The sequence below is a fragment of the Chiloscyllium plagiosum genome, unplaced genomic scaffold (genome assembly GCF_037043375.1).
Source record: "Chiloscyllium plagiosum isolate Xiang-an unplaced genomic scaffold, Cpla_swu_hap1 HiC_scaffold_2, whole genome shotgun sequence".
Lineage (NCBI taxonomy): Eukaryota > Metazoa > Chordata > Chondrichthyes > Orectolobiformes > Hemiscylliidae > Chiloscyllium > Chiloscyllium plagiosum.
Window position 1 is genome coordinate 19,560,932 of NW_028270140.1, and position 17,324 is coordinate 19,578,255.

The 17,324-nt window shown below is 39.1% G+C and overlaps 1 protein-coding gene across 1 annotated transcript in view; it reads right to left on the minus strand.

Annotated features, from left to right (window-relative positions):
• The window catches only part of uba6 (ubiquitin like modifier activating enzyme 6), a 122,110-nt gene that overhangs the window by 45,682 nt on the left and 59,104 nt on the right, over positions 1-17,324 (minus strand). Inside the window, exons 11-13 of the mRNA XM_043720610.2 lie at positions 17,060-17,122; positions 8,170-8,246; positions 3,130-3,196 (exon numbers count right to left, since the gene is read on the minus strand). Coding sequence (XP_043576545.2) covers positions 3,130-3,196; positions 8,170-8,246; positions 17,060-17,122 — 207 coding nt within the window. The remainder of the gene's footprint in view (positions 1-3,129; positions 3,197-8,169; positions 8,247-17,059; positions 17,123-17,324) is intronic.

Here is a 17,324-nt window from a genome sequence, read left to right on the forward strand (position 1 = left end):
GTGTCATGTTGTTTTGTGGCTAGTTGATGTTCATATATCCTGGTGGCTAGTTTTCTGTCTGTTTGTCCAATGTAGTGTTTGTTACAGTCCTTGCATGGTTTTTTTTGTAAATGACAAAGGTTTTGCTTGTTGTCTATATAGGGTCTTTCAAGTTCATTAGCTGCTATTGTAGTGTGTTGGTGGGTTTGTGGGCTACCATGATGCCAAGGGGTCTGAGTAGTCTGGCAGTCATTTCTGAGATGTCTTGGATGTAGGGGAGAGTAGCTAGGGTTTCTGGATGTGTTTTGTCTGCTTGTTTGTGTTTGTTGCTGAGAAATCTGCAGACTGCGTTCATTGGGTAACCATTCTTTTTGAATACACTGTATAGGTTTGATAGCATTAGAAACAACACTGAAAGATAACCAACTCACAGGAGAAATCCAGCAAACTATCAGACAGGTAGTTGCACCAACATTAAGCAGAAAAAGGGAAGGAAATTAACTCAATACACAAGAAAGGAAAGCATTAGAAAGAGTTAGAAAAAACATTGCTATCCTACCTGCAGACAAGGGATGCTTGACAGTCATTTTAAATCAAAGAGACTACATTGAAAAAGCAAATGCACTGCTTGCAGATACCAACACTTATCAATAAGTGGAGATAGACCCCATCCCACAACTAGAGGACCGAATCACAGCCCTACTCAAAAAAACTTAAGAAATCTAGAGAAATAAATAAGACAGACTTCCAAAAAATGAAACGAGGCGGATCCAACACACCACGCTTCTAAGGATTACCCAAAATTCCCAAACCCAGGAGCCCCCCCTCAGACCCGTAGTCTCACTAACTGGAACACCAACTTATAGATTGGCTAACTAGCTACACCAAAGACTAAAACACTTAGTAGAAGACTCACGCCACTCCATCCACTCCACCCAAGAATGCCTGAAGACTATCAAAGTCACCAAGATAGAAGAGGATGAAATAATGGTCTCCTTTCACATGACAGCCCTGTTCACATCAATCAACATCAACCTGGCCAAGGAAACACTGACTAGACTATTAGAAGATCCAAAGACACATACACCAAATACCACCAACTTCATCAGCACGGACAGTAGTCAAGCTAGTGGACTTATGCCTTACCACCCACTTCACCTTCAACAACAAAACCTGCAGACAAACCAATTGAACATCCATATGATCTCCAATATCAAGATTCTTAGCAGAGATCGTAATGCAGAGACTCTAACAAATTGCTCTGCCAACCATTAATCCAAACTTTGGGTCTGCTAAGGGATGACACCTTTGTCATCACTAAATAAAACAAATTAGAGGAAACCTTCAAGACATCAATAATACTCTTACTGGCATAAAATTCATTAAAGAGGATGAAAACAACAACAAACTGCCATTCCTAGATTTCACAGTAGAGCGAACAGCCAATGGGGAACTTCAAACCAGCGTCTACAGGAAAATAACATACGCACCAAATATTGATCTACAGAAGCAATCACCCCAACATCCACAAATGAAGCTGCATCAGAACATTATCCCAATGAGCTACCACACACTGCAGCAAAGACAAAAAGCACATATACAGTGTATTCAAAAAGAATGGTTACCCAATGAACACAGTCTACAGATTTCTCAGCAACAAACACAAACAAGCAGACAAAATATGTCCTAGCCACTCTCCCCTACATCAAAGACATCTCAAATGACTGCCAGACGACTCAGACCCCTTGGCATCATGGTAGCCCACAAACGGACCAACACACTAAAACAGCAGCTAATGAATTTGAAAGACCCTGTATAGACAACAAGCAAAACTAATGTCATTTACAAAAAAAAAACATACAAGGACTGTAACAAACACTACATTGGACAAACAGGCAGAAAACTAGCCACCAGGATATATGAACAGCAACTAGCCACAAAATGACATGACACACTCTCACTACATATGGATGAGAAAGGACACCACTTCGACTGGGACAACACATCCATCCTAGGACAAGCCAAACAGAGACACGCACGAGAATTCCTGAAAGCATGGCAATCCAATCGGAACTCTATCAACAAACACATTGACTTGGACCTGATTTACCACTCCTGAGAAAAAGAACAGGAAGTGACATCACCACAGGAAATGACATCACCAACACAAAGAAACCCAAACATATAAATAGAAAGCAGGAATCATTAGCTGTGCTTCATCTGGAGGCTCACTGAAGATATAGTGACGAAACATCTGAAAATTAACTTTCCAGCTCAGCAGGCAAACCTACATCCAGAATTTCAAGGATTTGGGGATGAGCAGGTGATATAGAGTCATACAGCACAGAGACAGACATTTCAGTCCAATTCATCTGTGCTGACCAAGTTTCCCAAACTAAACTAGTCCCACTTGCCTGCATTTGGCCCATATTCCTCTAAACCTTTCCTATTCATGTACCTGTCCAACTGTCTTTTAAATGTTATAACTATATCTGCGTCGATCACTTCCACTAATGATGTAGGGTAAACTGAATAGGCATGGTAGAAGAATTATCCATTTATTTCGCTGGACTGGAGTTATAACAGCAATAGACACTAATTTCATACAACTGGAAGTCTGGGAACAATACCACTGATATTGGTAGAAAAGGCCTGATGACATTTACCATTGACATAAGTGGATTAGGTGCATGGAAATGTTAATGAACTTCGGCTTGGTTGGTTGAGTTTTACCCGTTAATACCACTGTAAGGTCAGGGTTTACCCACCAATTTCAATTGACTGGGGCTCTGACAGCATCACTCACTGATATCAGCACAAAGGAAGCATAACAACATTCCCTACTGATTTCATTGTAATGAGGGATATGGCTGTGTTTCTCATTCATTTCAAGTAACACAGTCAAATAGGAAATTCAGAAATGTTCAAGTAATCTTCAAATACATGTTTATGTTTTCAAATTCTTTCTTGCTGTGAAACTACACAAATCACATGTTTGAAACACATGCTCCATTGTAAATTCTACACAAAAGTATTAAAACTGCCTGGTATACGTTTGATCAAACAGTTCTTGCCAGAAGCTGCTAACTATAGTACAATTGCTCGCATTATTGCTGATTAAACATCAGCTCTTGTTGAAAGATTACTCACCTTATTTTCCAACATTTCATTCACTGCAATAGCCAATCTCAACAGTTCATCTGCATCTTGGAGACACCTTATCAGAAAATAAAAACACAAACCAACTTTGGTTATGCGTATGACTCTTACTGCTAAAGTACATCTTCACAAAAGGTTTAAATTAATGAGACAGCAAATACCATTTATAAAAATAAAGTTATTCTCTATCAGCACCAGTCTCCACCTTCCATCCCTCCATCTCCATCTCCCCCCCCCCCCCCCAACACCAACTAATCTCTTCAGTGAAATTTGCTTCCTCAGCTTCCATACTCTTAGGACTCCCCACATCCATGAACTTCAATCTCCATCTCAACTCACATTCCTCCTGAAAGACCGATTTCATTGACCACCCCTTTAACCTTAGCACCACCATTGAATGAGCAGACAGGTCCTAAAGGTCATAGCTGAGACATTGGTTCTGCAGCAGGTGGTGAGGGAGCCAAGAGGGAAGAAGTACTTGGGCTTGTCCTCAGCAAGTTACCCATCACAGATGCATCTGTCCACAACATAGGTGGAAGTGACCACCACACAGTCATTGTGCAGACAAATTCCCATCTTCGTATCAAGGATAACCTCCATTAGTGTCATATGGCATGACCTCAGTGCTAAACAGGACAGACTTCAAACAGATCTGGCAACTCACAACTGGATACCCATAAGGTGCTGTGGGTCATCAGCAGCAGAATTGTATTCAAACATAATCTGTAATCTCATGGCCCAGCATGAACCCCACTTCACCATCCTGGTTCAATAAAGAGCACAGGAGGGCACGTCAGACATACCTAAAAATGAGGTGTTAACCTGGTGAACCTACAACGAAGGACTATGTATGCCTAACAGAGAAAGTAGCATGCAATAGGTAGGACTAAGCAACCTAAGATCAGATCTAAGCTTTGCAATCCTGCCACATTCAAATCTAAATGGTAAAGAATAATTAAATAAGTAACAAGTAAAAGGAATATTCCCTCTCTCAACAGCTGGGGAACCTAGCACATCCATACAATCCAGAAGGCTGAAGGATTTGTATCCATTTTCAGCCAGAAACATCAAATGTATGACCATCTCAGCAACTTCCTCCTGAGATTGTCATCATCTATGGTATCATTCCTTATCCAATCTGAATAACTCCATTTGATATCAAGAAACAGCAATCGCCATCGCCAATAAGGGAGTATCTAACCATCATCCGTTGACTTTCAATGGCATTATCACCAGTCAATCCCCTGCTATGAACATCCTGGGAGGTACTATCATCCAGAAACTAGACTAGCCATTGAAGTACTGTGATTACAAGAATATGTCAGAGGCTAGGAGGCTTGGAGCAAGTATCTCACCATCTACAAGACATAACTAAGGAGTGTTTTGAAATATTCCCCACTTGCTTAGAGGATTACAGCTCAAACAAACGAAAGCTTCACATCATCTCGGACAAAACAACCTATCAACCACATGTAACAATCACCCATTTCGCTAATGAGACAGCAGCAACATTGTGCACCATTTAGGAAATACATGCAGTAAATGATCCACATTCCTTAGCAACCACCGTCAACTACAAGTATAAGAGATACATGGGACCACCACCAGCAAGTCCCGCTCTAAGCCATGCATCACTCTTTCTTGAAACAATATCACTGTTCCTCATTCTAGCTTGGTTGAAGTTCTGGAATTCTAGTCTTAACAGCACTATGCGTGACCCTCCCTAGGCTGCAGTAATTCAAGAAGGCAGTTTCTCACCACCTTCTCCAAAGCATTTAGGAATGGGCAATGAATATTGGTCTAGCCAGTGATACTCATAGCGCATAAACTGTATTTTAGAAATGACATTTACAATCACCACCTCTTGACCTTCCTATTTGGTTCTCAATTTATCACAATCCATCTGCAGTGTAAATTTTCTCAACCAGTCTTTCTCCTTCATGTTTCCTCATCTGGACAAGTAAAATCACTAAAGTCCTTGTCATCTTCCAACCAAGCTATACGCCTTGCCAAACTTTGCATAGTCCATATTTTTGCAATCTTAAGGGTAAGGGATTTCAGAATGAAAAAAGTGTACAAGTGATGTAATTAATTATTGCCATTTCTGACTGGACCACATTAAGCACAAACGGACCTTGTTTTCCTCTGCAAAACTGCTCACCATTCCAGGCTCATCCTGGAGAGCAAATATAACTCCTTTCCTACATTACCAACTATCCTCTTAAGTTCCTCTACTTTACCTTCTCCAAAAGTTAGATCGTAGATTGCCTTGCCACTAAGGTTGAAACCATGTGTTGAGGTGACATTGCCACATCTCCTCCTTGCCTTGCTGAGCAAGCTGAACTTTCTCAGCATCAGAGTCCTTAAAGAGCCTTTTTCAAGTATCACATCTCTTTTTGGTCATTCTTTCTTTGAGCTTGTTTTATCCTTGAAACCAGTCTCCTCCCTTGACCCTATTCCTATTAAATACTAACTATCTGACTTCAATTCTGACCTTCATGCCAGCCGTGTCTAAACAATTTCCTGCTCTCAAGTATTTTCTCTATTCTTTCAAATCTGTCATCATCACCAACACCTCAAAAACCTTCAATGCTTACTTTATGTAGGAAATTAGTATCCCATCCCCAACTTCTCATTCATTGCCAAAGTCCTTGAATATACTGTTGCCTCAAACATCGATCTTATGTAAAAACAAACATTTATTTGAACTTTATCCTCAGGTTATTAATCACCATGTTCAAGATGACAAGGTAAAAGAGAAAATTGCCAAAGTCTGACTGACCATATGGCTGCTCCCTCAATAGAGCAAAATAACTGATAGTGATTTAACCTGAAGGTCACCTTGCCTAAGGTGAGAGGAGAGGCTGAGCTGGGCAGTCCTTCATGACAACCTCACTGGTGCAGAAACTGAACTCGCACTGTTGGCATCACTATGCATTACAAACCAGCCAACCAAGCCAACTGAACCTCCAAGCCCAGAATTACTTCATAGCACAATGTAGATTTATGCCTAATCTTTCTCAGACTGTCTGCTACTGTTGGTGAGGTTGTCAGCACCATATTCTTCCAATTATTGCATAACACCTTTTTGTCTTCCCAATATATAAAATCGACAAAATCATTCAACATGCAGTTCGACAACACAGGCAACAGAGAGGAAGCAATGAGTTAGAGAGGAATGGCATCAGTGTACATATGATAGCTGATCCCACATCTACAGACAATATCATCAAGGGTAATATATAGCTGAAAAGCAGTTCTTCAGTTCTGAAGGAGGATTACTGGACTTAAAACATTAACTCTGCTTCATATCCATAGATGCTGCCAGGCCTGCTGAGTTTCACCAGCAATTTCAATTTTTGTTTCAGATCATCAGCATCCTCAGTTCTTTGCTTTACTGTTAAAGTCTGAATTGGTGACAAGCAAGGCTGTGTAACATCTCCCATACTTTTACGTATCCTCCATATCATTCTGGTAAATCTCCCCTAAAATCTCTCAAAGATCTTTGTATCTTTCCTAGGTATAGTGCCCAAAATAGTTTGGACTACTTCAGCTATTGCCTAACCAATAATTAAATTTTTTTAACTCAATTTGTTCCTTTTTAACCTATATGTTTATTTATAGGGTAAACATCCCTTATAGGCAAAAGTGAGAACTGCAGATGCTGGAAACCAGAGTTTAGATCAGAGTGGTGCTGGAAAAGCACAGCAGGTCAGGCAGCATCAAAGAGCAGGAAAATAGACATTTCGGGCAATTTAGGGCTTTTGCCCAAAACGTCGATTTTCCTGCTTCTCGGATGCTGCCTGACCTACTGTGCTTTTCCAGCACCACTCTGATCTAAATATCCCTTATATGTTTGCAAAAGCTTCACCAGATCTTTCTGTTCCTGTGCAACCTCTAAAATTACTTACATTTGGCTTACATAATTTTTAAAATTCTTGCCGGCAAAATATATCTATTCGTACTGTCCTCAATTAAATTTTATTGCTGTGTGACTGCCCATTTTGTCAGTCCACCACTGTCCTCCTGAAGCCTGCCACTATTTTCCTCAAAGTTTATAGCAATTCCAAGTTTTCTCTGTCCTTTAGGTTAAGGGAAAACCCTAAATCCAGCCCTTTGGAACATCAACTCTGCACTGAAAGTTCACCACTGTTCCATTTTCCATGTCTTGGTCAATTTTGCACCCTTGTTTTTAATCAAATAGTTTCAATTTTGTTAAACAGTCTATTAAGCAGTACTTCTATCAAATTCCTTTCAGAAAGTACACAGACAGAATCTCAATTAGATAACCCTGAATACATTCATAACTGGATCAAAGTTATCTTTTAATTTACTCGCCTGCGCTCAACTGGACAAACATACCATTATATAATAACCAGCATATCTCATACATTACGGTGCCATTAGCACCTAATTAAACCTCAGGTAGACCATTATATTCAGCATTAATGAATCAATACCAGGCATGAACCAGTGGATCAATAACATCAAAGGTTTATGTCAATAACAATGCCAAGTGCTTGTATTTTTCATATTTAGTAAATCTTCAGTATTGTGATGCTAAACAACGGAATTATGCCTTTATGGAAAACTGTCCGTCTGCTAAGAGTTTTGGGTGGCACAGTCGGTTGGTGGTTAGTACTGCACAGTGCCATGGGCAAACGTCTGTATTGAATTTGCACATTCTCCCCATCTATGTGGGTTACCTCTAGGTGCTCCATTTTCCCCCCACGGTCTAAAGATGTGTAAACTTGGTGGACTGGCCATGCTGAAGTGCTCAGTATCTTGCGATGTGCAGGTAGATTAACCATGAGAAATGTGGAGTTGCAGGGGTTGGTGGTGGGGTTGTTTTTGGCTGGGTGGGATGTTCTTTGGAGGGGCGGTGTGGACTCAACAGGCTAAATGGCTTGCTTCCATACTGTAGGGATTCTATGATTCCTGGTTGTACATAATAGGTTTCTCTTATTTCATTATCACATTTTTTAGCAATAGCCTCTTTTAATCATGCAACATAATAAATGAAATACTCACCCTATGTTTGGTAGACGTTTGTATTGCTCTTGAAATTTATCCAAGGCCAGCATGGCTGTATGAATCTGCAAGGGTGCCTGGGTTTTATATATAAAATATGCTTTTTATTTTAAGGAATGAAGAATTTGTGCTTTTTTTAAAAAACAGAGGATTACTAAACACAAACTCTTGACACCATCTCCCTTTCCACAGTTTGGATTGACAGCAATCAGTCAATTGTACAGTGGTTGCAAAACACACCCAACAACCAAGAATGGCTAAGTACCAGATAAGATACATGTCCAGCATGGAAAATATGCTGGAATTACATGATATAATTAAAAATAAAGCCAAACAAATTTCCTGCTTTGAAGAAGCAAGGGTTTCAGGTCTCTTCCCCATCAGGGTTGTTTGTTAACATTTGAATGGGAGACTCCACTTGTATCATTAAATGTGAGCTGTGCATGGAACTGTCAGTCACAGGAGAAAATGCAATCTGATTGGGCATGCTCTACACCTTACATGTGACCTGTTTGCTGTGGTAACATCGTTTAGATTTGGATTTGAAGTCAATTTAAAACACTAGTGCCCATGAGTTGCTCAAGTTGATCTTCAGTAAGGAGAAATGGAAGGCCATCAAGGGAGAAATTACAGTACACAATTTTTTTTGGCTGACTTTTAAGTATCTCCCTGAACACAAACAATCTCTCTAGGTTTGACTTTCCTTTGAAACATCAATTTTCCATTTCAGAATTTTATTTAGAAGGAAGTGATTAGGACATGGTTTGTAAATTGCATCATAATCCATTTCCTCGCGTTATTTTACTATTTAGAGCATCTCAAAACATGTGCTAAAAAGAAAGATATGTTCCTTTCAATCACAAATAAAAGTTAAGGAGGTGCAGATTTGATTTACAAGTTGGATACCAAACTGTGCAAGGTTTATTAGAATGCTGGAATTACTGTTAAAATTAATACCTTCCTCAAAATGAGTACAACAAACAAGTGTCATTCATATCACTTTCAAACATTTACATCAAGCTTCACAAGACTCATGCTTTGCATAAATATGACTATGGATATAATTTTAAAGTCTTAGCTGGGTATATAGTGGCACTTTTGACAAAAGCAGGCTACGAGTTCAAGCCCCACTCCAGACGCTTGATCACAAAATCTAGACCAATACTTCAATGAAGTACAGCAAGTCCTCAATTAAAGTTGTGTTGTGTTGTATTGTGTTGTATTACTGAAAATCACAACTTTAATGGACTCATAGGTTCCCAGGAATTGATATCACAACTGGAGCTAGGTTTCTTCAGACATTTCCTGCATTTACTGTAATATATTCAGCATTGTGCTTTCCTATTGGAAATAATCTGAAAATGAAATAAATCACTAATTAACAAACTGTTAAGTTTTGTACTCAAGGGCTTTTCTCACGAGAACAAAAAATATTGAAAGCATAGAAACGCAGAAAACAGGAGGAGTAGCCATTCCACCTTTTGAGATTGCTCCACCATTCAATATCAGCATGGACGAGTTGGACAGAAGGGTCTGTTTCCATGCTGTACATCTCTATGACTCTATGATCACAGCACATCATTGAACTAAGTACTCTGTTTCCACTTTCTCCTCAAACTCTTCAGCCCTAAGAACTAGATCTAACTCGTTCTTGAAAACATTCAATGATTAGGTCTTTCAAGTTAATGTTAACTCTGTTTTCTCTCCACCAATGCTGCCAGACCTGTTGTGTTTCTCCAGCAATTGGCTTTGTTTCAGATTTTCAATATCCGCAATTCTTTGGGATTATTTTTCTGTAATTCTGGTGTTTTATTTTTGTGTAGTCTGCAAACTTGGAGATACTAAATTTAGTTCCCTCATCTAAATCATTCATATACATTGTGAATAGCAGTGGTCCAAGTACTGATCTCGGTGGTGGCCTACGAGTCAAAGACCTGTTCATACTCTTTGTTTTCTGTCTGCTAACCAGTTCGCTATCCATGGCAGTATACTACCCCCAGTCCCATGAGAATTATTAGTAGTATATTATTAAACACATATTCATCAAGGAATGAACAATTAAAACAAATTGTAAAATATAAAATGTAAATACTGTGTTAATAATTTGCACCTACTGTACTTTTAAATTGACCAGAATCCATCTCGTGGCACAGTTCAAATGCAGATAGTTCCTGAAGTTCCAGGACTACCATAAGATCATAAAACATACGGGCAGCAGTAGACCATTCTGCCCAAGCCCACACGGTCATTCAAATCTATTTTCATACCTTTTCCCCATAACCCTTGATTCTCTTACTACTTAAAAATGTACACCTCAGCCTTGAATCTACTTAATTACCTGATTTGAACAGCCCTCCTTGATAAAGAATACCACAGATTCACAAACCTGAGGGAAGAAATTCCACTCCTGCACCAATCAGCATCTGTCAGTAGTTGGAGGCCAGGATTTCAGTGCAAGTTCAGAACAGCAGCCAACATCAATGCGCAGTGGTAACGAGTACTAGAGACTTTAAAGGTATGAACAGAGGGCAGGAATGGGAGTGGGGGTTTGAGAGACCAAGGGTGAGGACAGAAGTGTAAGCAAGGCAGGAATTAAGTTGGGAATGTTAGGAATAACTGAAGTCTCTGGATATGGCAATAGATAAAGTTTTAAATGCAAGAATGAAGGGTTGGTGTGGGAGCCAGGTGGAAGGGACTTCAGCACTGTGGGCAGGAGCAGAAGAACTGAAGAAAAGGTAGTTTGAGCAAATAGGTCATCGCACAGAAAGTCTGTAGCAAATAATGTAAATTGAAGCCCACAATTCTAAATGGTGACAATGACATTACTTTATTAATAATGTTAAAGCAGAATAATGTTCAGTGACACAATGTTAAGCAGGGAATTACTGTACCAAAGGAGATCTCAAGTACCAATATTTGGTTCAGACTTGAACTTGAAGTGGGCAACTGCGTTTTGTTTACTTCTTTGCTAAAATTTTACTGAGATCCAAAACATTACGTTTGCAGCATCAAACTACTTTTTGAAGAAAATGAATCTATACTGACTCATTTTAAAAAAAAACACATTTTATTATTGTATATTCATTTCTAAAGCCTGCATGGAAATTCAAACTCCTAAGTCAATAAATAATTCTATTCTATAAATATCAACCTTACAAATTCCAAGAAAATAAAAGAGACCCTGACTGGCATTTCTTCATCCTTCCCGTTTAACCCCCTTCAATACCACATTATTGATTCAATCTGATCACATTACACTGCAAGCACAACAGGACGCCACATCTGATGACCTGGCTGTCTGAAATTCTATTCCCAAAGATTGTTAAAGGGCACAGTATTATCAAAGTCAGATCATCCTTCTACTCACAATTTGCAGTGTAACGGGCAACCAGAGAAGGCTTTGTGCAAACTTACTAGATATTTTATATCTTATAATTCTATCATAACAAATTGTGTCAGTGTTGGTCACTACTTGCTCCTGCGACACTACTTTACTCTATTAACCCAATAAAATCTGCTGCCGTAACATGCAGTGTTGGCCAAAATGGTGTGGTATAGAAACGCTAACATACTCATTGCACAGAATGGTATGCTTTACTTTCTCCAAAATCATTAAAACACAAAAACAGGTCAGTTCTGTTGACTGACTACTACAAACAGAACAAGTGACTTGTAATTTGTGGTTTCATAGTTCACAAGTTTAATATCAGTATAAAGCTAAAATCATTCAACATGATGAAACCAGGTGTGAAGGTCCAAATTAACTATATTTATGTTGTATCAGTTTGTATTGTCATTCTTAATCATCTGTCACTGATTCACATGATTCCAATCATTGTCACTTAAAAGCAGTGTTAAAATGGAAAGTGTAAGAAATATCACCATGTCACTATGTTCCATATAGAAAAACTTCACAGATAAATAGACTATTTTTAAGAAAAGTCTCAAGATCTTACTGGTATTGTTGACCAAAGAAACACCAGTAAATATAATGCTTCAGTGAGCTCTCTCATTGACAGAGTTCTATATTTATATAATACTAGAGGTTCCACATAACCGTTTACGAGAGTACGATATCAGTCCCATTAATTTTACTTTGAAAAACCTGAGGGGCCACAGAAGCTGTCTGGCAACAGTTAATTTTTTTTTCATCAAAGAACAGATTGAAGGGTGCGTGTGAAAATTCTACCCTTTGCAATCATTATATCTGAAGTAATTACAAGATTCAAAATCATGCATCTCCTTCTGATCTCTGTACTTCTCATTGCTCTGTTAATTCATAATGGGGTATTATTGCATGGGAGGCAATTAAGGTCCTAAAGGAAATTATTCTGGAGAATGTGTGTAATGGGTGTTGTGGGCGGCACGGTGGCACAGTGGTTAGCACTGCTGCCTTACAGCGCCAGAGACCCGGGTTCATTTCCCGCCTCAGGCGACTCTGTGTGGAGTTTGCACATTCTCCCCGTGTCTGCGTGAGTTTCCTCCGGGTTCTCCGGTTTCCTTACACAATCCAAAAATGTGCAGGTTATGTGGATTGGCTATGCTAAATTGCCCGTGTTAGGTGAAAGGGTAAATGTAGGAGAATGGGTCTGGGTGGCTTATGCTTCGGCGGGTCGGTGTGGACTAGTTGGGCCGAAGGGCCTGTTTCCACACTAAGTAATCTAATCTAATCTATTGTAAAGGGTTAGAATCAATGAATTATTTAATAAGTTGGTTAGAGAGAGCGTCCTGACTCTAATCAAAAACCATGAGAAAATCTTAGCCAAAACCACATAATTGTGTTTTATGTTTCATAAGCACCTCTTAAAATTCAATGCAAATTAAACAAACGCGACTTGTAATTCATTTTTTAGTTGTGCACAATTTGGGAAGTCTCAAATTATGAGAAATACAATCTCACCGATCATGTCCAGTCAGAAATGTTAACATGTTATTCAATATTTAGTCTGGCACTGTCAGCAAATCAGTTAGAGTCTGCATTAGTGTAAAATGGAACATGTTGAAATGGACATTTTTTATCCTCTGGAGAGTTCTGAATGAATGAAAGGTCAGATTTTTAAAAAATAATTAAGAGTGAGAACAATTTATTTATTAAACAGCACTAAGTACATTCACTATCCAGTCTAATATCTGTTTTAAACCTTTGATAAAGGTAACTACTAGTTATAGAATCACAGAAAGTCTACAGCTCAGAAAAAGACCACTTGGTTCATAGTGTCTCTGCCAGTTGAGAAATGAGCTATCAGCATTTGCCCATCACTTTAGAGGTTATGGCATTTTAAGCTCATATTAAATATGATCTTAAATAATCAGGGCATCTTTTAAATAAGTCGAGGGTTGTGCCTCTATCATCCTTTCAGGGAGCGAGTTCCAGTATCCTACCACTCTCTGGTTAAAACCACTTTTCTTTGATTCCACTTTATAATCTTTATAACAATCATTTAAATCTTTGCCCTTAGTTATTGACCACTCTTGCTAAGGTAAATAGGCCTTTTCTGTCCACTTTATCCGAACCACCCATAACTTTGTATATTTCAATGAAAAATTATCCAATCTCTCTTCATGGCTGCAGTTTTCCAATACTGGCAACATTCCACTAAATCTCCTTTCTTCCCTCTCTAATACAATTACATCCTTTCAGCAACAAGATAACCGAAACTGCACAGTTGTACTCATATTGGCCTAACTACTGATTTAGAGTTTCAGAATTAACCCTTTGCTCTTATATTCTACACTTTTGTTCATGGAGGAAGAGATTCTGTATATGCTCCATATTCTCCGAGTTATTGTGTCTTCATTTTCCATGTTTGATCTCTCTATGTCACCACCTCACGTGTCTGGGCTTGTCACCATTTGTCACCTATCTTGCCACCTGACCGGTGTATCAATACTTTCATGTAGTCCACAGCTATCCTCCTCATCATTGGCCACTTGGCCAATTCATGTGTTACCGGCAAACGTCTTGCTCATTGCCTCTATAATTACACCTAAATCATAAATCTATATCTCAACAAAACTGAGGATCTCATTATGAACGCTGTAGAGCCCCAAACAAGACAGTCAACCTGTTAGTAAAACATCTGTCAACAATTAACATTGGTGTCTTGTTGAGCAGAATTTGTATCGAGCTTGCTACATTCCTCTGGATCCATGGGCTTTATTTTTAAACCAGTGTGCCATGTGAAATTTTGCCAAAATCAATTAGCATTGGTGCAGAGAAAGACAGCAATTAAAAGTACAATATTAATACTCCATGATTCCTATAGTATAAATGCAGTTAATTTTAGGGTATTTGTTACTGAAAATTATTAAAATAATGAGAAGGCCATTTTATTTCTTATTAAACATATATATAATTCTTCCAAATGCTCAGATTTCTATCAAGCATTAAACCAAAGTTTAGATTCAGTTTGTGGTCTTCAGCAGCAAATGTCAGTGGGTATATGATATAGCTGCAAGGAAAGGCGTAGAACTTTGCTCCAGTCTTACATTTGTGGGAAAATGCATGCATGAAGAAAACAGGAATGGGCTGTGGACAGGGGAGACTGCAGGCTTGTTGTTGCTCATGGAGGCTACCTAAGATCATAAGACCATAAGATATAGGCACAGAATTAGGCCATCTGGTCCAGTTACTCTACTCATTCAATTATGGCTGATGTTTTTCTGAAAACCATTCCTTTGAGTTCTCCCCATAACCTTTGATCCCCTAACTAATCAGAGCCCTATCTACCTCGGTCTTAAAACACTCAATGACTTGGCCTCCAAAGCCTTCTGTGGCAATGAGTTCTACAAATTCATCACCCTCTGGCTAAAGAAATTTGTCCTGATCTCAGTTTTAAAGGGTTGTCCCTTCACTCTAAAGACCTTGCCCTCAGGCCCTCATTTCTCTTATTAGTGGAAATGTCCAACTCTATCCAGGCTTCTCAATATTCTGTAAAGTTCAATGAGATCTCCCCCCAATCTTCTAAATACCATTACAGACTTACCCTAGATGACAGGCCCTTAATTCCTGGAATCATTCTTGTAAAGTTCCACTGGATTCCCTCTAAAGGCAAAGTGCATAACCTCACACATTCCATCTGCCAATTCTTTGCCTACTGTCCTAGACTCTCCAAGTCCTCTACAGCTTCCCCACTTCCACTTATCTTTGTGTTATCTGCAAACTAAGCAATAATGCCCTCAGTTCATTTGTTAATATATAATGTGAACAGCTGTGGTACCAACACTGGCCCCAGCAGAACTCCACCAGTCACTGGCTGCAATCCTGAAAAAAACCGCTTTATCCCCACTCTCTGCCACCTGTTAGTCAGCCAGTTCTCTATCCATGCCAATATCTTGCAACTAACACCATTGGCTCTTATCTCATTTGGCAGCCTCCTGTGCAGCACCTGGTCAAAGGTCTTTTGGAAATCCAAATAGATCGTATCTACTGGGTCTTCTTTGACTAACCTGCACAGTGCCTCCTCAAAGAATTCTGACAGATTTGCCAGGCATGACCTCCCCTTGGTGAAGCTGTGCTGATTCAGGTCTATTTTACCAAGCAGTTCCAAGTACTCTGCAATTTCGTTCTTAATAATGAACTCAAAACCTTATTGTCTCCCTGCTATAGGAAGGATGTTGTGAAGCTTGAGGGGATTCAGAAAATATTTCCAAGAAGGTTGCCAGGGTTAGAGGGTTTGAGCTACAGGGAGAGGTTGAATAGGCTGGGGGTACATTCCCTGCAGCATCACAGGCTGACGAGAGACCTTAAAGAATATGATAAAATCATGAGGGCATAGATAGGGTGAATAGCCAAGGGCTTTCCCCAGGGTAGCAGATTCCAAAGCAAGAGGTTTGAGGTAAGAGGGAAGAGATTTAAAAGGGACCTGACAGGCAACTTTTTCAAGGAGAGAGTGTTGCGTGTATAGAATGAGCTACCAGAGGAAGTGGTTGAGGCTTGTACAATTACAAAATTTAAAAGTTATTTGGATAGGTACATGAATAGGAAGGGTTTAGACAGATATGGGCCAAATGCTGGCAAATGGGACTAGATTACTTTAGGAAATCTGGTCAGCATGGACCAAACTGTCTGATTCCATGCTGTACATCTCCATGACATCCTTCATTGTTGAATATCTTACTGTCACTCATGCTCATGTTTATATGAATTTCACCATAAGTATATTAACAAGACTAAAGATGATGCCCAAATATCAACCATGTAACCATTGTCGATTAAACTCATCTGATTCACGTATATTCTATAAAGAAAGGAAATATGTGACTTCAGAATCACAGCAATGAGGTTCAAGAGCAATTGTGAATGGCCAATAAATGCTGGCACACCAAGAGATGCCCACATTCCATGAACTAATTAAAAAAGGGTTATAAAACCCACAAAACCAGAGCCCAGTATGAGTCAATGGTTTGAGGAGAAAAGGGAGCAGCAGAAATAGAAATACAAAAATTTAAGACTATTTCAAAGCCATTTCAAGAGCTTCGCCACACATTAGGCCAGTGAAGGCAAGGTTCGCTTGGTCATCAAACTGTTCACTGTGTAAATGTTCAGTTCAGAGGTGACCCTACTGCTTAAGTCAGTTTTGAGAGAGAACATTCTGCAAGGACAGAGAATGGCAATAGTCAAATAGCAATTGTATGTATCACATTCTGTGAGATGGAATTCTTTGCTCTCCTTTCTCACCAAGAATATTCCAAGTCAAATCATTAGCATTTTCTAAGTTTAGCAGGCTCCAGCTAAAATACGATCTAACAACCAGATAAATTTGGGAAATGCATATTTCAATCAGACCATTAGAATTCTGATATTACCACAACCAAAATGTTTTCATTTTCAAAAAGGGTTTTGATTATTTCTGGGACTAATGCAAAGATATAAAAGAAAAAAACTTGCCTCAGGTTTGCTGTAGTCTATGATCAAGCACTGAGGACGTAAAAGCTGTGTGTCCAAGCTTTCCTAAAATAAGAAGTAGGGAAACAAAATGAACAATGTCAGAAAGCTGTAGAGATGGTCAGAGAGAAGTGTTCAACTAATTGCATTTTGGGGGAAAAAAACCCCACAATCATTGGGTTCAGAATGTGGTCTTAGCCAGGAACTATTCACAAGGCCAACAGTATTTTGAACAGAAGAGACAAATGGCAAGGACATAGCATATTAT